The sequence below is a fragment of the Agelaius tricolor genome, unplaced genomic scaffold (assembly GCF_023055355.1).
Source record: "Agelaius tricolor isolate 1412-34295 unplaced genomic scaffold, bAgeTri1.0.p SCAF_29, whole genome shotgun sequence".
Taxonomy (NCBI): Eukaryota; Metazoa; Chordata; class Aves; order Passeriformes; family Icteridae; genus Agelaius; species Agelaius tricolor.
Window position 1 is genome coordinate 5102400 of NW_027269289.1, and position 22919 is coordinate 5125318.

Sequence of the window (22919 nt, forward strand, 5' to 3'; positions counted from 1 at the left end):
ACTACAGAAAACATCTTTGTGACCTCTGGAACACTCAGTTTAAATCCAGATTGAGGAAAGCAGATCTTTGTGACCTCTACACTCAATTTTAAACCCAGGTTGAGGAAAACACAAGCAGAGCTGGGTAACCTCCTCTAAAACACTCAGTTTAAATCCTGGTGGAGGAGAACAGATCTGTCTGACCTCCTCTGGGACACTCAGCTGTAAACTCAGAGGGAGGAAAACATCTCTGTGACCTCTGGAACACTCAGCTGCAAACCCAGATCACAGAAAACATCTTTGTGACCTCTGGAACACTGAGCTGTAAATTCAGATCCCAGAAAACATCTTTGTAAACCCTGGAACACTAAATTTTAAATCCACATCAAGGAAAACACAAACAGAGCTGGGTAACTCCTCTGGAACACTCAGCTGTAAATCCAGATTACAGAAAACATCTTTGTGACCTCTGGAACACTCAGCTGCAAACCCAGATCCCAGAAAACATCTTTATAACCTCTGGAACACTCAATTTTAAATCCACATAAAGAAAAGACAGACAGAGCTGGGTAACTCCTCTGGAACACTCAGCTGTAAATCCAGATTACAGAAAACATCTTTATAACCTCTGGAACACTCAACTGTAAATTCAGATCCCAGAAAACATCTTTGTGACCTCTGGAACACTCAATTTTAAATCCAGATCAAGGAAAACACAAACAGAGCTGGGTGACTCCTCTGGAACACTCAACTGTAAACCCAGATCACAGAAAACATTTTTGTGACCTCTGGAACACTCAATTTTAAATCCACATAAAGAAAAGACAGAGCTGGGTAACTCCTCTGGAACACTCAACTGTAAACCCAGATTACAGAAAACATCTTTATAACCTCTGGAACACTCAACTGTAAATTCAGATCCCAGTAAACATCTTTGTGACCTCTGGAACACTCAGTTTAAATCCAGATGGAGGAAAACAGATTTTTGTGACCTGTGGAACGCTCAGCTGTAAACCCAGATCCCAAAAACCACAAGGCTCATGCTCCACGTTTGGGGTTGAAAGGAGGAACCAACAGGAGGCCTTGAGTTTAAATCTGATCCACAACCAGCACGAGGGTTTGGAGTCTCCATCTCACCGTGTGACACTTTCCTGAGAGCTTCCTGAAACACAAAAATGACCTTGCACACCACCTGGCCAGCGTTTCCTACAGCCAAACTTCCCAACATCAAGCTGCTGGCTGCTCATACCTCCCCACTGCCAGGCAGGAATAGAAAAGATCAGTAAAAAACCCCAACTTTTGGCGTGGCCAGGCTGGATTTCGGGGCAGACTTGCAAGCTGAGCCCACAAGATGTCACTGTCCCCCCTGGAACGGGGTTTGGTGGGCGATAATTGAATTTCCTGCACATTTATGCTGTGGAGCTCTCCTGTGGCAGCCGGAGGGGCTGCTCAGGTTCCTGCAGCTGATTCTGCTCCAATCTGGGCCAGATTCCACAGCAAAGCAGCGGCACAAACTCATCTGGAAACTCAGGCCGGGGTCAGTTTCTCCCTTGGCAGGACATTAAACAGAAATGTTCAACCCAGCGAATTTAATTGTGCATCACTGCTGGCAGTCACAGCCCTGCTGCACATCACAGAACGTAAATATGGGATAAAACAAACCTCCAGCAAATGGCATCTTGTCATTCTAAAGAGCAATTTCTATGCAGGAACATCTGTTTTGGGGGGAAACAGTGCCAAAACTGCAAATGGCATATTTCCATGAGGTGTAATTATTAAACTTGATAATTGATGAATTAAATTTGTAAATTAAATTGACAAATTAAATTATATTGATAATTTAAACAAACAGCATATTTCCATGAAGTGTAATTATTAAACTTGATAATTGATGAATTAAATGTATAAATTAAATTGACAAATTAAATTATATTTATAATTTAAACAAATAGCATATTTCCATGAGGTGTAATCATTAAACTTGATAATTGATGAATTAAATTTGTAAATTAAATTGACAAATTAAATTATATTGATAATTTAAAGAAATAGCATATTTCCATTAAGTGTAATCATTAAACTTGATAATTGATGAATTAAATTTATAAATTAAATTGATACATTAAATTGACAAATTAAATTATATTGATAATTTAAACAAACAGCATATTTCCATGAAGTGTAATTATTAAACTTGATAATTGATGAATTAAATTTGTAAATTAAATTGACAAATTAAATTATATTGATAATTTAAACAAACAGCATATTTCCATGAGGTGTAATCATTAAACCTGATGATTGATGAATTAAATGTATAAATTAAATTGACAAATTAAATTATATTGATAATTTAAACAAACAGCACATTTCCATGAAGTGTAATCATTAAACTTGATAATTGATAAATTAAATTGATACATTAAATTGATACATTAAATTATATTGATAATTCAAATAAATAGCATATTTCCATAAAGTATAATAATTACACTTGATAATTGATGAACTAAATTTATAAATTAAATTGATACATTATTGGTATATATTGGTATATATATATATATACCAATATATATATATTGGTAATTTAAACAAATTATCACACACATTTCCATAAAGTTAATAATTAAACTTGATAATTGATAAATCAAATTGATAAATCGATACATTTAATTATATTGATAATTTAAACAAACAAAGGGATGGGGTTTTCTCTTCTCCCTTCTGTTTTTGCCAAAGAACTTGCAGTTTCTTTAAGGAATAAAAAGCCAATTAATCTAAATTTCATTCAATATTTTCCCCAGCCACCTTAACTTTGACCAGCTGCTTCTCTGGGGCTGTCGAGGGCTCCATCCTATAGAAAATGACTTTTTTGAGACCACAGCACCCGGCTTGGGGACACATCTGGGGACATCACCTGGCCCTGTGCACTCTGTGCCTCCCCAGAGCATGGGGCAGAGCATTGCTACAGCCACGGGAGAGGGGAGCAGGATGGAGCTTCCAGAAAAGTGAAATTAGTTATAAAATAGTTATAAATAGTTATAAAATAGTTATAAATAGTTATAGTTATAAAAATAGTTATAGTTATAAAAATAGTTATAAAAATCCTTGGAAAACCAATAGAGAAATCAGCCCGTGAGGCTGGGCTTAGGAAAGCACAAAACCCCTGCAAGAAAGGAAGGAGAATTCTGTGAATCAGCAGCTGGGTAAGAACAACACATTCCTAAGAGCAAATCAAGCTTTTCCTTGCACTTCTGAGCTGTAAATCAATAGCTGGGTAAGAGCAATGCCTTCCTAGATGAAAATAAATTTGTTTTTTTGCATTCCTGAGCTTCATTGTGGAGAGCAGAGAGGGAACCACATTCACCTTCCTCTGCCTGAGGAATTCCCCTTTTTGATCAGAGGAAGCATTGCAGGGATTGTTTCTCTAATTTCTCCTTTCTGCATAGGAAACCCTCCCAGCAAAATTCCTCATTTCAGTTCAGATGGAGCCAAACTCACCCAGGGAGAGCTCCCAGACTGTCCCAGGCCAGCAGTGCTGGGAGCAGCAAATAAAGCAAATAAAGCAAATAAAGCTTTTTCTTGCATTTCCGAGCTGTAAATCAACAGCTGGGTAAGAGCAATGCATTCCTAAAAGAAAATAATTTTTTTTTTTTTTTTTTGCATTTCTGAGCTTCATTGTGGCCCAGTGGGCTGGGGAAGAGCAGAGAGGGAACCACATTCACCTTCCTCTGTCAAAGAATTCCCTTTGTTGGTCAGAGCAAGCACTGCAGGGTTTATTTCTATTTTTTTTTAAATTTCTCCTTTCTGCATAGAAAACCCTCCCAGCAAAATTCCTCATTTCAGTTCAGATGGAGCCAAACTCACCCAGGGAGAGCTCCCAGACTGTCCCAGGCCAGCAGTGCTGGGAGCAGCAAATAAAGCACATAAAGCAAATAAAGCTTTTCCTTGCATTTCTGAGCTGTAAATCAACAGCAGCTGGGTAAGAGCAATGCATTCCTAAAAGAAAATAATTTTTTTTTTTTGCATTTCTGAGCTTCATTGTGGCCCGGTGGGCTGGGGAAGAGCAGAGAGGGGGAACCACATTCACCTTCCTCTGTCAAAGAATTCCCTTTGTTGGTCAGAGGAAGCATTGCAGGGATTATTTCTCTAATTTCTCCTTTCTGCATAGGAAACCCTCCCAGCAAAATTCCTCATTTCGGTTCAGATGGAGCCAAACTCACCCAGGGAGAGCTCCCAGACTGTCCCAGGCCAGCAGCACGTGCAAACTCCCTTTGGGACAGCCCAACTGAACCTTAGACCTCTCTTCCTCCTCATCCACCCCATAAAGTTCACATTCCGAAGGAAGGTTTAAAATTTAACAGAAGCCGGGTATTGCAGCTCATTGAAATTCAACACCTCAGCTGCAGATTCTGGGAGCAATTAAAAACTCACAGGGGAAAAAAAAAAAAAAAAAAAAAAAAAAAAATCACTTTTTACCCACCCGTCCCTTCAGCGTGAGCTGCGCTTTGCAGAAAGCTCTGGGAGCTTTTCACACAACGTGAAATTATTTCAACCTTCTGGTTATTAGGCAGCGAGGCTGTTAAATTCGCTAAAATGCTTCAGAGCCTGTTGTTTTGTGATGTTTTTCAGTCCATTTGAGGATAACCTGCTATTAAGTGTTCCTTTGGAACTGTGTAATGACAACTTAAAATATGGGATAATGACAGGAGAAGAGAAAGAGAGGTGGGATTTGTTCTGAGGAATAACAAGGAAAGGAATATTCAGACAGAATTTTGTGTCCACAGGGGAAGTCAAAAAGCTGCATAAAACTGTCAGGAAATCAGCAAAACTGACTCTGTCATTCCTAAGCTCAGCAGTGATAAACTTGGACTTGGAAAAGGTTTAAACTTGGATTTGGAAAAAGGTTTAAACTTGGATTTGGAAAAAGGTTTAAACTTGGACTTGGAAAAGGTTTAAACTTGGACTTGGAAAAGGTTTAAACCTGGATTTGGAAAAGGTTTAAACTTGGATTTGGAAAAGGTTTAAACTTGGATTTGGAAAAGGTTTAAACTTGGACTTGGAAAAGGTTTAAACCTGGATTTGGAAAAGGTTTAAACTTGGATTTGGAAAAGGTTTAAATCTTCATTCCTAAGCTTAGCAGCGATAAACTTGAATTTGGAAAAGGGGCACAAGCCCAGGGTGCCCCTTTTGTTCCTGTAATTTCTAAGACAATAAAAATATTTTCAGCTTTGTGCCCTGTGGTTTTTCCTTAATTCTCATGCAAACTCATTCATTATTAGTTTAGAAAATGAAGAAAAATCCTCAACACAGATTAACCAGGCCTTGTAACAGTTAAATCTTTGAAAATGCTGCTTCCAGCACTCCTCCACCAAGCAATTTACCCAGGCAACCCAAGTACAAAAAGTCCATTTTTCTACTGACTAAACCCAGGTGTTCTGATCCCACACGCTTTGTTTGAAGCAAATTTGAATTTGCTGCTGTTGCCTTAAATATTTCAATATTTCTCTTGCACTTGGGAAGTTCTGCGCTATAAACTAGATTTTGTACTATTAATATTCACTTTAAAAGGCAGAAAAACCTCATTTGATTCTGAGATTTCAGTCTCTGAAGGATGAGGCAGAGCCAGGATCTCTGATTTTATGCATGAACAGCCCTTTCAGGGCTCAGCAGAAGATATTTATCACCATTTCACAAAGTTCAGGCACTCAGGTCGATGTTTGCTCACCAAGAACCTTCTGGAACGAACTCCTGTGCCCTCCAGGTGTGGGTGAGAAACGCACTGTGCTTTTCTGCCTCCAGGGGTTTTTGGCAGAACTGTAATCCAAGGGATTTTATTTTATTTTTTTTTTTTTTCCACAGTGAAGGATGAGTGGGATAAGGGAAGAAATAGGACAGAAAGAGCTCAGTGCTGGAAAATGGGATCAGGGAAAGAGTTGGGAGCATTATCCAAAAAACAAAAAATCCCAGCTATGAGTGAGGATTCCAGGTCTGAACCCAGACGAATATTTTATATTCACTTCGTTTAATTAACCCATTTATTTGTAAGGCTTTGGGTATTCAGTAGATAAAAGGACTCTGTAATCACCTGTAAATTGAGGTGTGTATTGGGAGCTATCCCACAATAAACACACACTTTGTAACTTTAAACTTTTAGGTAGAGAGTTTTTGGATATCGGTACTAGATCAATATCAATATCGGGAATGGGATGTACCAAAGTTATGAACGTGTATTTGCATTTTGGTTATTCTATACTTGTACAGATAAAAGGACTCTGTAATCACCTGTAAATTGTGCTGTGTATTTGGGAGCTATCCCACAATAAACACAGACTTTGTAACTCCAAAATGTTAAAGAGTTTTTGGATATCAGTACTAGATCAATATCCATATTGGGAATGGGATGTACCAAAGTCATGAATATGTATTTTGAGTATTCAATATCTGCATAGATAAAAGGGCTCTGTGATCACCTGTAAATTGTGCTGTGTATTTGGGAGCTATCCCACAATAAACAAACACTTTGTAACTTTAAATTGTCAGAGTTTTTGGATATCAGTATTAGATCAATATCAATATTGGGAATGGGATGTACCAAAGTTATGAACATGTATTTGCATTTTGGGTATTCAATACCTGTATAGATAAAAGGACTCTGTGATCACCTGTAAATTGTGCTGTGTATTGGGAGCTATCCCACAGTAAACACACACTTTGTAACTTTAAACTATCAGAGTTTTTGGATATTGGCACTAGATCAATATCAATATTGGGAATGGGATGTACCCAAGTCATGAACACGCATTTGTATTTTGGGTATTCAATACTTGTATAGATAAAAGGGCTCTGTGATCACCTGTAAATTGTGCTGTGTATTGGGAGCTATTCCACAATAAACAAACACTTTGTAACTTTAAACTGTCAGAGAGTTTTTGAATATCAGTGCTAGATCAATATCCCTATTGGGAATGGGATGTACCAAAGTTATGAACACACATTTGTATTTTGGGTACTCAATACCTGTACAGATAACAGGGCTCTGCAATCCCCTGTAAATTGCAGTGTGTATTTGGGAGCTATCCCACAGTAAACCTTCACTTTCTAACTCTAAACTCAGAGAGTTTTTGTCCCTCACAGTTGGATATCAGTACTATCAAGATCCATATTTCGAATAAATCACTTGCAAAGGGTTAAAAGGGGCAGCGTGGCCGAGTCCTCTCCTCTCACCTCATTCATTTCACAAAGGGAAACATCAGCACCACCCTCCCAGACGAGCCCTTTCACCAACATCTCATTTACACACCCACAGCAGAATATTCTGATGCTGGAAACAGAACCCCTGGAAAGCCACGGAGATCAGGAAAATGGGAATTAATTGTTAAATTCCCTCGGCAGGCACAGGCAGGACGCGATCTCAGACGGCCCGATGGCAAATATTTGCTGACCAGATAAGATCAACAGCGTTTCAGTCCCGGGCTGTTTGTAAATCAGTCGTGTTTAATACTCTCGGGTGACTGGTCGCCCTAAAGCACACAAATACTGGAAGGCAAATATTTTAAAAGAAAACCACAAAGTGCTGCATATAAAGGCAGCGAGGTTCAGCCAAAAAAAAAAAAAAGAAAAAAAAAAAAAGAAAAAAAAACCACAAAAAAAACTCCAAAAAACCCCCCAAAAATTAAAATAAAATAATAAAACAGGGCACTTGGCACAGACTACCAGAAACAAATGGCAAAAAATCTGCAGTCCCAACAAAGAGCACATCAGCATCCTCAGGAGACAGGCAGGCAACAGATGAGGAAGAAGAAAAAAAAGAAAATCACTTTTTTGGGAGCACTTTAGGCCTCATTTGAACCTGCAGGTTCAAAAAGGAAAAAGTTCCATTAATGCTGAGTTTTTACCAAGCCATCATTCGTGTGTTTTCAAATTTTGGATTAGAAGAGACACCACATAGATATTCCTAAAGAGCCACATAAATATTCCATAGATATCCCTGGATCATTTTTCCATAATGGAAGAGGATCTAAAACCTTCATCTTGCAGTTTTTTTGTTTTTTTTACTTTTCACCATCAGCAGATTCTTACAGAAAAAAAAAAAAAATTCTCATCACTCAGGATTTTTCCTCTAGAAAATACCACAGTATTGTCCACAAGTGTTGAAGTCAGAAAAAGGGGGAATGACCATTAAAATGAATGGAATGACCAAAAAAAAAACCAAAACAACAAAACAAAAAAAATCACTTTTTTTTGGAACACTTTAGGCCTCAATTGAATCTGCAGGTTCAAAAAGGAAAAAGTTACATTAATGTTGAGTTTTTACCAAGCCATCATTCGTGTGTTTTCAAATTTTGGATTAGAAGAGACACCACATAGATATTCCTAAAGAACCACATAAATATTGCATAGATATCCCTGGATCATTTTTCCATAATGGAAGAGGATCTAAAACCTTCATCTTGCAGTTTTTTTTGTTTTTGTTTTTTTTTTTTTTTACTTTTCACCATCAGCAGATTCTTACAGAAAAAAAAAAATAAAATTCACATCACTCAGGATTTTTCCTCTAGAAAATACCACAATATTTTCCACACATGTTGAAGCCAGAAAAAGGGGGAATGACCATTAAAATGAATGGAATGACCAAAAAAAACCCAAAACAACAAAACAAAAAAATCACTTTTTTTTGGGAATACTTTAGGCCTCAATTGAATCTGCAGGTTCAAAAAGGAAAAAGTTACATTAATGCTGAGCTGTTGCCAAGCCATCATTTGTGTGTTTTGAAATTTCAGATATGGTAGAGGATCTGTAACCTGAATCTTGCAGTTTTTTTACTTTTCACCATCAGCAGATTCTTACAGAAAAAAAAAATAAATTCACATCACTCAGGATTTTTCCTCTAGAAAATACCACAATATTTTCCACACATGTTGAAGCCAGAAAAAGGGGGAATGACCATTAAAATGAATGGAATGACCAAAAAGTAAAAAATAAAAAAATCACACCCCTCAGGTTTGTGCTCATGGCTTTTCCAAAGCCACCAAAAGCAGGGAAGAGCAGCTGATTCCCCCAGAGACCATAAGACACTTGTCTTCCCAAAATCCTCAATCAACCAGCTCCAGCTCCAAGCAAAAATGGGGGGAAAAAATGCATTTTCCTCTTCCATGCTGAAATCCCAGCGCAGCCATCAGTTCTGCGCACAAATGAGATTTTTACAGGAATTTCAGCAGAAACGAGCCCAGAGCTCGCCCACTTCCCAATTCTCGCTGTGCAGCTCAGAGAGGAGCAGCCCCACTTCCTCCCCTCTCAGGCACAGCTGGAAAGTGGAAGTTCAGCAAAAACCGAGAAGTGCAAAATTTGGAGCTGCTCATTCTGCAGCTTCTGGGAACAAAATGACCAAAACCGCCCCAGGGCTGCCCAGGGCTCCCCAGCCCAGCTCCCTCCTCCATGGTATTCCCAAAGATCACTTTTCCATAATTGAAGAGGATCTATAACCCTTAATCTTGCATTTTTTGGTTGTTTTTTTTTTTTTTTTACTATTCCCCATCAACAGTTTCTTAGGGGAAAAAAAAAAAAAAACCAAACCACACCACTCAGGTTTTTATCTCTAGAAAATACCACAATGTTTTTCACACACACCGAAGTCAGGAAAAGGGGAATGACCATTAATTTATTCCCAGAAATGCTCAGAGTGAATTTTAATTTAATTAAGGAAGGGCTACTTAAAGGCTCCTTTACCTTCATAAGGCAATTCAAAATATCTGAGCCACTAATTTGTAAATAATTTCAGCCCAAGTTCCAACAAATGAAATCACTGTTAACTAATTGATAGCACTAGATCGGATCAGGATAAAGTTTTTTTAAGGAAAAAAAAGGAGATTTTTTACCTCAGAACGTGAAGGGAAGCATCCTCAGAGCCCAGTGCTGAGCAGTGCTGGAGCCTCCCCTCATTTGTTCCATGCTTTGAGATAAGTTATCAGGATTTCATCTAAAAAACCTCCACATTTGCATAGTTGGCAGCTCAAGAAACCTCCGGCTCCTCAGCACAGACACTTTTCTGAGCTGGGATGGAATTCTTCTCACAATACACTTCATTTTTAATGGGTTTTAGGACTCAGACAAGTCTTTCCTTTTGGATGAACCCACGGTGAGTGTCAGAGTTTCCAGCAGAAACCCAGCCTGAGGAAATTCACCTACACAAGCGTCAAGAGCTGCTGCACAAGCTGCTCCCACAAATTCCACGAGCTCTGCATCTTCTGCAGCACCAACATTTCATCCCTAACCTGCCCTGCTCTTAGGCCAAAGGGAGAGCTGTCCTTAAACTGGAGCCTGAATGATCTACCCAGCAATTCTTGCCCCAAAAATCACGTGCAGGTCCTGAAGTTACAAGCAAGGCTGGCTTGGAGAGGTAAATAATAAATTCAAGCTGATCAACGGCCTTGTGGCCACATCAATAATGCATGCAGGCTGCATGCACAGCAAAATGCCACCAGATGGCAGAGAGAAACATCAGCATGTCTTAATAAAAAATAAATTTTAAAAAACCTGTGTACCTGTGTGCAGAGTTCATGGTTTATAAAGGTAAATAACTTCATTACCTGGCCGGGAAACGATGGCTGAGGGGTAGAGGAGGAGCTGTCTGCATCCCTCATTAAAAAAACATCTTATTTATCATTTGTAAGGCAGCCTTGAGGTTTGGGCCATCGTTCTTTGAGCAAGGACACGTTGCAGGGACAGTCCTGAGCCCAGGAATTGCCCTCCTGCTCCCTCACCCTGAGCACAGAGGGGCAGGAAAGGCTCTGCCAGCCCTCCCTGGGCTCTCATGGAAGGAGAAGAACATTCTCCCTCCTGCTCTGGCAGCTTTTGGAGACCCAGCAGGTAAATTAAGCTAAATTAATTACCCAGGATGCTAAAAACCAGCACGTGGGAGTTTCTGGGTGGGAAAAGCAGACCTGGAGTGTCACTGACATATTTCCTGAAAAATCCCTTCGCCAGGATGTTTCTCCTGAGAAGCTTCAGAAAAGAAATGTAAGCAATAATTACCTGATTGCTTGGAATGTGCTTTGGAGTTGCTCACCAACAGGTGCATCTTTGACTGGTTCCATGTGAATTGTTTTTAATTAATGACCAACCCCAGTCCAGCTGTGTCAGACTCTGGTCAGTCGGGAGATTTTATTATCATTCTTTGCTATTGGGATGTCTCCTTTCTCTTTCTTTAGTAAAACAAAGCTCACAATTAATTACCCAGGCTGTTAAAAACTAAGCAGCACATGGGAGTTTCTGGGTGGGAAAAGCAGCCCTGGAGTGTCACTGTCATATTTTCTGAAAAATCCTTTTGCCATGATTTTTCTCCTGAAAAGCCTCAGAGAAGAAATGTAAGCAATAATAACCTGATTGCTTGGAATGTGCTTTGGAGTTGCTCACCAACAGGTGCATCTTTGACTGGTTCCATGTGAATTGTTTTTAATTAATGACCAATCACTGTCCAGCCGTGTCAGACTCAGGTCAATCACGAGATTTTATTATCATTCTTTGCTATTGGGATGTCTCTTTTCTCTTTCTTTAGTAGAACAAAGCTCACAGTTACCCAGGCTGTTAAAAACTAACCAGCACATGTCTCCTTTCTCTTTCTTTATTAAAACAAAGCTCACAGTTACCCAGGCTGTTAAAAACTAACCAGCGCGTGGGAGTTTCCGGGTGAGAAAAGCAGACCTGGAGAGCTGCAAGGGTTTGTTTATTCACTGTATGCTAATGGGCACAGAGCATTTACTTTATAATAGCATTTACTTTATAACAGAGCAAGGAGCAGCTCAGCTGCAGCACAGCCTGCTCCCTGCCAGCTGCCAGATTTCCTGGGAAAACCCTGCCACCAGCCAGGCATTATCCCCACGGGGTGGGGACAAAAGTTGCCAGGCTCCAAAAATGAAATTCCAGCAGCGCTGAATTTGCTGGGTCCCCAGGATGAAGGAGGAAATGAGTGAATCTGACTCCATGTTCTTAGAAGGCTATATTACATTATATTACATTATATTACATTATATTACATTATATTACATTATATTGTATTATATTATATTATATTATATGTTACTTTACATTATATTATATTATATATTCTATTATATTGTATTACATTATATTATGTTATATTATGCTGTATTATGCTGTATCATGCTATATTGTATTATATTATGCTATACTGTATTGTATTATATTGTATTATATTATATGATGCTATATTATACGATGCTGTATATGTTATGTTATATGTCATGTTATGTTATATGTTATGTTATGTTTGTTATGTTATGTTGAAAGGATACAGACAGAAGGCTTAACAAGAATGATAATAAAAACTTGTGACTGCTTCCAAAGCCCTGACACAGCCTGGCTGTGATTGGTCATTAAGTCAAAACAATTCACATGAAACCAATCAAACAAGCAGCCGTTGGACGAACAATCTCCAAACACATCCCAAAGCAGCCAAACACAGGAGAAGCAAGCAGATAATTATTGTTTTCCTTTTTCTCTGAGGCTTCCCAGCTTCCCAGCAAAGGGATTTTTCAGGAAATCTGACGGTGACACTGCAGCTCGATGGCAACTCAGCCAGAGGAATGGAGTGTTTGGATCAAACTGTGTTTATTTCTGTTTGTTTCTCCAGTGGGGGTCACAGCCTGCCGGCTGCTGCCTTCACCAGGTGAAATTTGGGGATTTGCTCACCCCATGGGTGCCTGCACTCCCAGCACAGGCTGGTGGCACACGCTGGGGACACCGGGCAGGCCAAGCACTGTCACTGAGCAGCAGGTGAATGATGAAATACAAGCTCGGGGAGTGATCTGCTGCACAAAACCCCTCAGCTGCTGCAGTAGGACATGAAATAAAACGATGCAGACACCGGAACTCTAAGGTAAGGAGAAGGGGCAGTTTATTTTTTGCCTCTAATATTTATAGACTTCCCAAAGTGACAGTGGATTGGAGGATTAAAATGCTACTTCTCCAATGACACTGCACAAACTAACAGTCTATTAATATTTTCTTCTTCCAGTAAAGAGTGTAAAACAATAATTATTTACATAAAAGTGTGTGAGAAACTTCCTTACAAGACTGTAAACACCAGAAGGCTTGGAAGAACTTAGAAGAACAGGGTGACACCCAGCACAGCTGTCCCTGCTGCCCTCAAGCATCACACAGCACAGAGGTGACACTGGGAGCATCTGTCACCAACAGCAGTGGCACAGCAGAGGACAGAGCAGGTGCTCTGTCTGACCCTGCTAAAGCAGCAAACAGGCAGTTTCTGGTTTATAGCAAAACAGCTTCTTGCCCTGAAAAAGTTACATTTCACTGGGGGCACAGCAAGGTTTGCCCCAGGTCTGTCAAATGAACGCCACAAACCCCTCAGGGTTTATCGCCCTCTCCGTGGCCAGCTCCTCACAGGTTCTGCTTGTGAAGAAAAATGGGTATTTTATGATTGGCTTTTTGCAAATATTCGAATGAATATTATATGTGTTGTGTTAGAAAGTTATGCTGCATTAAGTTTCTTAACTAGTGTGTTAAATATAGTTTAGGTTATAGCATAATGTTAAAATAGAAACTGTGCTATGTAAGAGTTTTTAAAAGAGAGGAATGAGGTACTTGCACTGAGATAGCAGCCACAGGAGCTAAATCTTTCAGAGAAAGAAAATTTATTGCTCCCTTATCAGAAGAAAATAACTTCTTCCCACCTCTCTCAGCCCTGAAGACACCTTCAGGACTCAGAGGAAGCAGCTGACACTGCCCAGCCAGAATCCTGTGTTTGAATGGAATTTCTGCATCATGGATGAGGTGTGTGAATATGCAACAGGCTGCTGCTTTTAAGGGTTAATCCTCTGTTAACGTGGGTCCTTTTTCGAGCTTATGGTGCCCAGAAAAGGTACCCAGACTGTCCATAACTCTTTGTTTTTGTTGTCTCGTATTGTCCTAAATCCTAATTGCCCAAATTTTTTATTACTATCTTTATAACCATTTTATTACTATCAAACTTTAGAAATTCTAAAAACAAGCGATTGGAATTTTCCCCATGCTCCTGTGGGCTGTTTGCTGTGCTCTGGTGGGAGAGCCCAGGGCTGATCCCAGCTCTCTGCCAGCCCAAGGCTCAGCACTGTGACCAAACCGGGCTTTTCCCCCTGGGCTAGAGAGGGAAAATTCCATTTGCAAACCCCCTGTTTGCCACGGCAGAAAGGGGCAGATCTGGAGCCTGCTGCAGGTGAAGAAAGGAGGTGCCAGGCTGGTTTTGTCGTGCTAATGCCACCTAAGCCATCCCCCACTCCACCTTCCTTCCAGTCACTGCTTGGGAAACATCACCAAAAACCCCTTGGGGATGAATAAGCAGGAAATTGTCAGCATGGAAACATTTGTAAACGACAAATGTACGAGGAAACTTGGCTCTTTCTTCCACCTTCACACCAAAATAAACACCTCTTGGCCTGCCTGAAACTCGTTCACCATGAAAAAATTCAGATTAAGTTCTTCAGCTGAAGGATTGGCTCCTTCATCCTCTGAACCTGTGACCACAACTTCAATATTCTGACACTTCAGCATGTGCCTCATGCATTGTCTTTCCCATTTTGTGTGCTGTGCCTGAATCCCTACCTGCACCACCACTGCTGTGTGGAAATCAGAAGTATTTCCTAAATCAGAAGTATTTCCTAAATCAGAAGTATTTCCTAAGTCAGAAGTATTTCCTAAATCAGAAGTATTTCCTAAATCAGAAGTATTTCCTAAGTCAGAAGTATTTCCTAAATCAGAAGTATTTCCTAAGTCAGAAGTATTTTCTAAATCAGAAATATTTCCTAAACCAAGAGATGTTTTTCAATGTTAACTTTCTGAGAAGGATTATCAGATCCTCAATGGCACGCATTCATTGCTGAAAGTTCTTTAAAAATTAATAAGCTGACAGACTGACCTTGCTAAAGGGACCTGATGAAAGAAAAAATTATCAGATAATCGGAGTGGATATTCAAAGCTCTGCCCTGTAAACACTCAAGCACCACAGCAGGCAGTGAGTCAGTGTGGTTTGGTGGGTGCAGAAATGGTTTCTCTTTTTCTGGAAGTGCAGCACATCCTTGAAACACAACCTCACAGATCAGCTGCACAGGAGCTGCAAACAGTGGAAGAAAACTTGGCCCGCACTAAGCCAGATTTGTAAACTTATATCAGTTTCTTGGAGAAATCTTTATAGTGTCTTGTGGATTTGGGGCCTTCAGGAAAGGCAGATTGTTAAAGGAGGAGTTAATTCCACTGCATGTAGTTAAAAGAAAAGTTAATTCCAGTGCAATTAGATTGTTAAAGAAGAGTTAATTCACTGTATGTAGATTGTTAAAGGAAGAGTTAATTCACTGCATGTAGATTGTTAAAGAAGAGTTAATTCACTGCATGTAGATTGTTAAAGAAGAGTAAATTCCAGTGCATGTAGATTGTTAAAGAAGAGTGAATTCCAGTGCATGTAGATTGTAAAGGAAGAGTTAATTCACTGCATGTAGATTGTTAAAGAAGAGTAAATTTCAGTGCATGTAGATTGGTAAAGAAGAGTTAATTCCAGTGCATGTAGATTGTAAAGGAAGAGTTAATTCACTGCATGTAGATTGTTAAAGAAGAGTAAATTTCAGTGCATGTAGATTGTTAAAGAAGAGTTAATTCACTGCATGTAGATTGTTAAAGAAGAGTTAATTCACTGCATGTAGATTGTTAAAGAAGAGTTAATTCCCCTGCATGTGGGGTGCCCTGCAGAGGGTTACATAAGGTGCAGCTTTATCTCCTGTGGCCACACAATTACAATGCCTGGGCATTCATTCCCTGTGCTGACAGGCTCCTGGAGGCCCTTGGGAATGATTTGTGCCCTTTCCAGCCAAAGGACCGGGTGACTTTCAGGTCTGGAAAGCTGCCAAGGGCTGAGCCCAGCCACCTTGACACACAGACCCACTGGGCTGCTTGGTGTCCCCTCCTTGTCCCCTCTTTGTCCTGTGAGCTAAGGATCTCAAGGGAAGTCTCAGTGGTGGGAAGGAGCATCACCCAAAAACACTGGCAGGGTTTGGCAGCGTCACTCCCACACCTGTGAAAATCAGAAATATTTCCTAAACCAAGAGATGGTTTTCAATGTGAACTTGCTGAGAGGGATTATCAACTCCTCAATGGTGCACATTCATTGATGAAAGTCCTTTAAAAATTAATAAACTACACCAGAGAGGTCACTCCTCTCTCTCAGGTCTCCTCAGGACACCTCAGTGAGGTTAAATCTTCTCACCCACTGGCTCTGTGTCCACAGAGCCTTGCCCTGCCATTCCCAAACAGCTCCCGGGCCTTTTCCTCTTTTCCTCCCACACCTGTGAAAATCAGAAATATTTCCTAAACCAAGAGATGGTTTTCAATGTGACCTTGCTGAGAGGGATTATCAACTCCTCAATAGCGCACATTCATTGATGAAAGTCCTTTAAAAATTAATAAACTACAGCAGAGAGGTCACTCTTCTCTCTCAGGTCTCCTTAGGACCTGAGGTTAAATCTTCTCACCCACTGGCTCAGTGTCACCTGGAGGACCACGAGCAAGGACAGAGCCTGGCCCTGCCATTCCCAAACAGCTCCCGGGCCTGTTCCTCTTTTCCTCCCACACCTGTGAAAATCAGAAAACCAAGAGATGGTTTTCAATGTTAACTTGCTGAGAGGGCTTATCAGCTCCTCAATGGCGTGCATCCATTGATGAAAGTCCTTTAAAAATTAATAAACTACAGCAGAGAGGTCAGTGCTCTCTCTCAGGTCTCCTCAGGACACCTCAGTGAGGTTGAATCTTCTCACCCACTGGCTCAGTGTCACCTGGAGGACCACGAGCAAGGACAGAGCCTGGCCCTGCCATTCCCAAACAGCTCCCAGGCCTGTTCCTCTGGCACCAGCACATCCAACCACCACCATTCCACACTCCCGCCAACAGGCGAGGACACAATCCGGGAAGAGCCACCTCCAGGGCAACAACAGACCCTTCCAGGCTATTTTGGGCAGCATCACCTCGGGATGAGGGAGGGGAGCGGGCAGAGGACCTACCTGCTCTCACTGCACTCCTTCTTCTCTCGGACGCGCAGCCACTTCCGAAGGAGGAAGCGCTTGCGGCGCGGGGAGGCACTGGGAGTGGAGCAGTTGGACCAGGGGGTGTCCTCGTCACTGGACGGGGTGATCTCAATGGAGGGGAGCTGCAGGTATTCCTTGCTGGAGGAAGGAGACTCCTGGTACCTGCCGGCCTCCAGGCTCTGCTCCTGCACGTTCTTCATCCTCCTCATCTTGAAGCGCTTCCTGCGCAGGGTCGGGGTGGACGAGCTGGACCAGGCGCAGCCGCCCTCCAGCACCTGCTGCTCGGGGACCCGCAGCGCCGGGAGCTGCAGCGTTTCTGTCATGTTGGCAGCTGGCATCAGACGCCCTTTCCTCCTTCTGCTCCCACCCCCAGGCACTCGGAGCTCTGATCTCGGCGTAAACCACGCCACAAAGCCACAACTCGCCTTCCTCCTCCTCCTCCTCCTGCTGCTGCTGCTGCCCTCCCTCTCAAGCAGGAAACCTCATGTTCTTCACGTGCTCTCAGGGAGCACCCAGCGCGCTGGGAGGGGATGGCCGGCACACACACATGTCACAAGTTTCGAGTTTCTTTTCTCCTTCTCCGCTCTACAAAAAGTCCCTCCCTTCCCCTGCCCGCTCTCTCTCCAAGCAGGTCCAGCCCTGCCCCAGGGGCTTGGCCGGGGTTCAGGGCCCTCCCCAGCGCCCCTTTGCCTTCTGCTGGCTCAGGGGAAGGAAAAAATCTCCCGGGGCTGCTCGGGGGAAACTCGGCTGCGGTTTCTTCTCGAGAGACGAGGCAAGCATGGAGAGGAGCGGCGTGGAGCTGTGGGGAGGGCAGAGAGAGAAACAGAGGGAGGGGAGGAACAAGGCTCGATAAAAATCCGGAAAAAAAAAAAAGAGCAGCAGGAGCAGCTTGTGCTGTTTGTGTAGCGGGTGAGACACACACGGGCAGCTGTCGCAGAGTGGAACCGCGCTCCTAATCCCGACACGCAGGGTTTGTGTTACCGAGGGCGCTGCTGCCACGGATCCGCCGGGGAGAAGGGAGGAGGAGAGGGAAGAGCCTCCCGGAGGAGCCAGCGGGGCTGGGCTGGCCCTTTTGTCCCTTTTTGTCCCTTTTTGTCCCCCCTTCCTGCTCAGGGAGCCCTCCCCGAGAGGGGGGCAGCCAGCGAGCTTGGACCTTCAGCCTTCTTTCACAATAATTTCTATTTTTTTTTCTTTTTTTTCCCCTTTTTTTGTTTGTTTCGGTTTTTTTTTTTTTATTTTGGGGTTTTGTTGGGGTTTTTTTTGTTTGTTTTTTGTTGGTTTTGGTTTTTGTTTTTTTTTTTTGTTTTGGTTTTTTTTTGTTTTTTGTTTTTTTTTGTTTGTGTTTTTGGTTTTTTTGGGGGGTTTGTTTTTTGTTTTTGGTTTGGATTCTTCTTTTTGAGTTTGTTTGTTTGGGGTTTTGATTTTTTTTTGTTTGTTTGTTCGGGTTTTTGATTATTTTTTTAATTATTATTTTTTTTGTCCCCGTTGACTGCTCGCAGAGAAGCCGAAGGAGGAGGGGGATTGAGGAACAGCCAAAAAAGCAGCAGCAGCACAGCACAGCAGCAGCAGCAGGTGGCAGCAGCACTGGTCGAGCTTTTAGCTCAGTTTCCCACGAGTGAAAACTGATTTAAAAGAGTTCTCTGGGGTGATGCTGCTTCCAAAATGCCCGTGGGGGATGCGGGGGGCGAGGTGCGGGACAGCGCACGAGGAGAGCCACGCGTGCAGGACAAAGGCGCTGCAGGGGGAATTCTCGGCATCCACGGCCCAAGGGAGCTGCAGGCAGGGTCAGACACGGCTCCCAAAATCCCGGTGACGAAATCAAATCAGGAAAAATGTTGTGACAGTGATTCTCCATCAGTATCCTCTGAATTTCGCTGATTGATCATGCGTGAGGCCTTGTTCTCACGTTGGAAAAAATAAGATATAAAATTAAGTCCTCTAAGGCAGTGACTAAAACTCAGCCGCGTGAATTTCAAGCGTGTTCTCTCTCTCTCAAAAAAAAAAAAATAATCAACACAAAAACATCTCTAAATCAACCTGACACAGCTTCAGTTTTCATTGTTCAACAGCCAGAACCTTTAAAAATATTAGCTTCAGGTTAGAAAATATTTGTCAACCCAAATCAAAATAGTTATTCTTGCACGGACTGCCTCGGTTTTGTTTGAAAATAAACTTCAGAGGAACTCTGAACATCAGAAACTGCCATCTAGGACAGAGCCAATGTGTCAGGAAAGGAAAATCTATAGCAGCAGGAACAAGGGGAAGGAAACATTTCAATCAAATGGCAGAGCAGTTTAAGTGCTCAAGTGCTATATTTAAATTCTGCACTGTCCTTTCTGCTCCGCTCATTCTGTAAGGTAATAGCTTGACAGCTCTTCAGATGGATTTCTGGAGAATCTGTCACCTTGGTATCCATGCACCAGGTGCACACACACAAACAGAATGCCTTCCACAAGCACCCACTCAAAAAGGGAAACTCGGATAAATGTGGTTTCTTGTTTGCCTTTTAAGTCCAAGAAACAGAAATCTGCAGTTCAGACAGAATGCCAGTATTACAAATATTGCCATTTTGTCTGAATGGACAGCTGTGCATCTTCTCTGATCCCTTTTCCCCCATATCTTGCCTTGATTTCTACCACACACAGTCTGAAGCATTCCTGGCCACCTCATAATGCCAAAAATTGCATTTCACCTCTGGCAACCAACCCCCCTCAGCATCACTGCCGAATTTTGACCAGGATAATCTGAACCTTCTCAGAGCCCCCTCCCTGCTCTGGGGGAGGGCAGGAAGAGCCCTCTGGGGGCTGTCATGAAGGTTTGTCCTGTGCATTAATGAGTTTGATCTCCCCATCAGCTGCACAAGAGCCTCCTTTAATCGCAGCAAGGAGAACAAACGAGGGTTAAAGCTCGAGCTCTGATGCTTCGGCACAGTGGCACTGCAAACCCTCAGAATGCCCCCAGCAATTGTCTAATTAATCCACAAGAGACTCATCCACGTGGCTCTGGCCCAGAGCAGCTTTGGCAATCACGTTGTTCCCCAAGGAAAAGCTGGTGCTGTCACCAGGCTGATTTTTCACCCCGTTCCCCGCCGAACTCCAGCTCGCTTGGAGAAAATTCCTTTCCCCACCTCCTTTGCACATTAAATAATCCTGTACCCTGGGAGTTCTTCTCCCCAGCACTGCCCCTTTAACTCCAAGCACCTCAGGGATTAATGCCCAGCCCTTATTTGCATTACTGGCACATTTTTATCCCGGAGGGGATGCGGGGCACCTGCCTGATCCCATGGGAAAAGAGAGAAGCTGTGCCACGGAGCCAGCTCCAACACCTGACCCAGAGTCAGAGATTCCAGCCTATTTCTGTCCCAGCACCCTCTCCCAAGCCTCACTCAGTGACTATTCCTGCAGTTTAATGATCCAGCTGGTGATGGGTTTATTCCAGAAGTAATGGAACATTTGGAATGAATGCTTGTCGATGCTCCAGGTTGATCAACAGATATTTCTCCTCCTCAGATATTCTGGGTGCTCCAGGGCCCTCAGAAAAGGGCTTGCAAATGAAGCAATTAGGAAAGAAAAGTCCTATAAAAATGTTAAAATCCCTTCCCTGAAGGAAGGAGATGAGCCCAGATTCTTTGCAGACCTTTCCATAAGGGCTTTCCCATGGGTTCAAGGGACGGCAGAATGGGAGATGAATACAGAGGAGGAGCTGGCACTGAGAGTACACGGTAAAAAACCAATTTTATTAATTGAAAGCAGCTCTTTTCAAGCACAGGAAATACATTACAGCCTCTCCAGAAGCTGAACTGAGTCACTCAGCCCACATCTGGCTGCAGAGGCTCTGCCAGGCCAGGCAGGGAGAGCGGAGCACTCCCGGCCTGGGAAGAACTCAAGCAGAATTCCCATTTTTCCCACAGTTCAACATCATTTTCGAATTATTTCCCTCCCTGTCACACAGCTGAGAGTGGCAGGTTCTGCATGAGGAACCTGCAGCTCAGGCATGACCCTGCTCAGTCAAAATTCTGATTTTCCAAAGTTCAGAAACATGGAGGGAGTTTTTTTGTTTGTTGGTTTGTTGGGTTTGGTCATTTATTTGGGCTTTGTTGTTTGTTGGTTTGGTTTTTTTGGGGGTTTTTCTTCTGGTTTCTGTTTGTTGGTTTAGGTTTTTGTGGGGTTTTTCTGGTTTTTTGTTTCTTTGTCTGGGTTTTTTTAGTTTTTGTTTGTTTGTTTGGGTTTTTGGTGGTGGTGGTGGTTGGGGGATGTTTTTTGTGAAAATTCCAATTGTGTGATTTTTCAATGAAAACCTGAGACATTTACCCACATTTACTTTCACATTCAAACCTCCTTCTGCAAGAACACGTGCTATATCTGGAGCTGGATCTCAGACAGCGACTTCAGCTCCATCTTGCTCTTTGCACATTAAATTAGATGAGTTCTGTTGCCATTTGAGGACCTATTCGCGTGGAATAAATTCTGATTTCAGCGCCCTGCAGCTCTGGTGCCTCCCCTGGCAGCAGCTGCTGTCCCCTGAGCAGGCACAGCCCTTTGCTTTGGGCCGGGTGACACCTGATCCCTGCACTGTTCCCAGGCAGGAAATACCAAAAACCGTCCGGGGCAAGGAGAGGTTCACACATTTCTCTTCCCCATTCCTCCATTCCAACTGAGGCTCGTTCTTGCCTCGTTTTTTTCCCTCCTCGGTGCAATATGTCAATTAAAACTCCAGTCAGTGGGAAAATCAGCTTTTGGATAAATTGTATGAATCCTTTCTGGTCTAGAACTTGAATTTATCTGGGTTTTGCCTCTGAATTAAAAGCAGGTGTGCACATTCTTGTAGTTCCAGTGCCCACAGGTGCCAAGTGTATCATAGGAGGGCACCCATCCCAAAAAAATTGGGAGCAGCAACTCTCAGCTCCTGCTGGGATCACAGCCTTGCCATCCCAAACCTTGTGGGTAACAGTTTGTGTCCAATCTCTGCTCTGAGAGCCACATCTTGAGGAATATTTATTCCACCACAGATTGGTCCCTGCCCATTTTAACAATACTTGAAAAGATGGAAAAAAGGCCTTTCTCAGGGGTTAATTTATCGAGATATTCTGTACTTATAAGGCATTAATTAGAGATTAATATCTCTTAGTGCCTTCCCCTTCAGAAGAAGCAATTCCCATGCCAGCCACAGCCACCAAAGACTCCCAGCCATGAATTGCTGCTAACAGGGCACCACCTCCAGCAGGTATTCAGCTCTGCCCTCACGCACAGCAGCAGCCCCCAGATGCTTCAGACACCCCCCAGAACTCCAGGAGCTGTCAGATGTGATTCCAGCAGCTCAGCACACGCAGCATTTCCCCAGCATTAGGGCAGAACTTTCACAATTCATTTCTCCAGGCGCTGTTCTCTCTCCGAATTCAAGGGGACAGTGGAGCCAAAGATAGCGAACAATCCAAATTAAATCAATGTCGTGGCTTGGCAGTGATGATCCATCAGCAGAAGCAGCAGGGCACAGGTTTCAGAACCTGTCTGGCAGTCTGAGGTCTCTTTGTGTTTTAGGAGTGAGGGGAATGATTTGGCACTGCCTGTTCACTCTGATCAAGGGATTCTGCTGCAGCATCAGCAAGGGAAGCTCATTCCTCCTCCTAAATCTAATGAGGGGATCAGGGATTAATTAAACTCAGTGCACCACAGGTTTAATTAAACTCAGTCCATCACAGGACAGGGGGTGATCCATCAGAGTGAATTTCCATTGGAGCCTGGGATTTGGTCTGTGTGAAGGAATTCCATGGAATTGAATTGCATGATGATCACAGCACACCATTGGGCACAGAAGGACAAGCCTGGGAGTGCCAAAGGGCTCTGAACATTGAAT

General features: G+C 42.6%; 1 protein-coding gene across 4 annotated transcripts in view; it reads right to left on the reverse strand.

Annotated features, from left to right (window-relative positions):
- The window catches only part of GRAMD1B (GRAM domain containing 1B), a 170485-nt gene that overhangs the window by 108286 nt on the left and 39280 nt on the right, over positions 1-22919 (reverse strand). The window contains exon 2 of one of the 4 annotated variants that reach the window (XM_071449480.1): positions 17043-17865. In XM_071449480.1, the coding sequence (XP_071305581.1) occupies positions 17043-17404 (362 nt within the window). In that variant the 5' untranslated portion in view covers positions 17405-17865. Of the gene's footprint in view, positions 1-17042; positions 18007-22919 lie in introns of those variants that run through there. The other 3 variants (XM_071449481.1, XM_071449484.1, XM_071449485.1) reach the window with 3 other exon arrangements.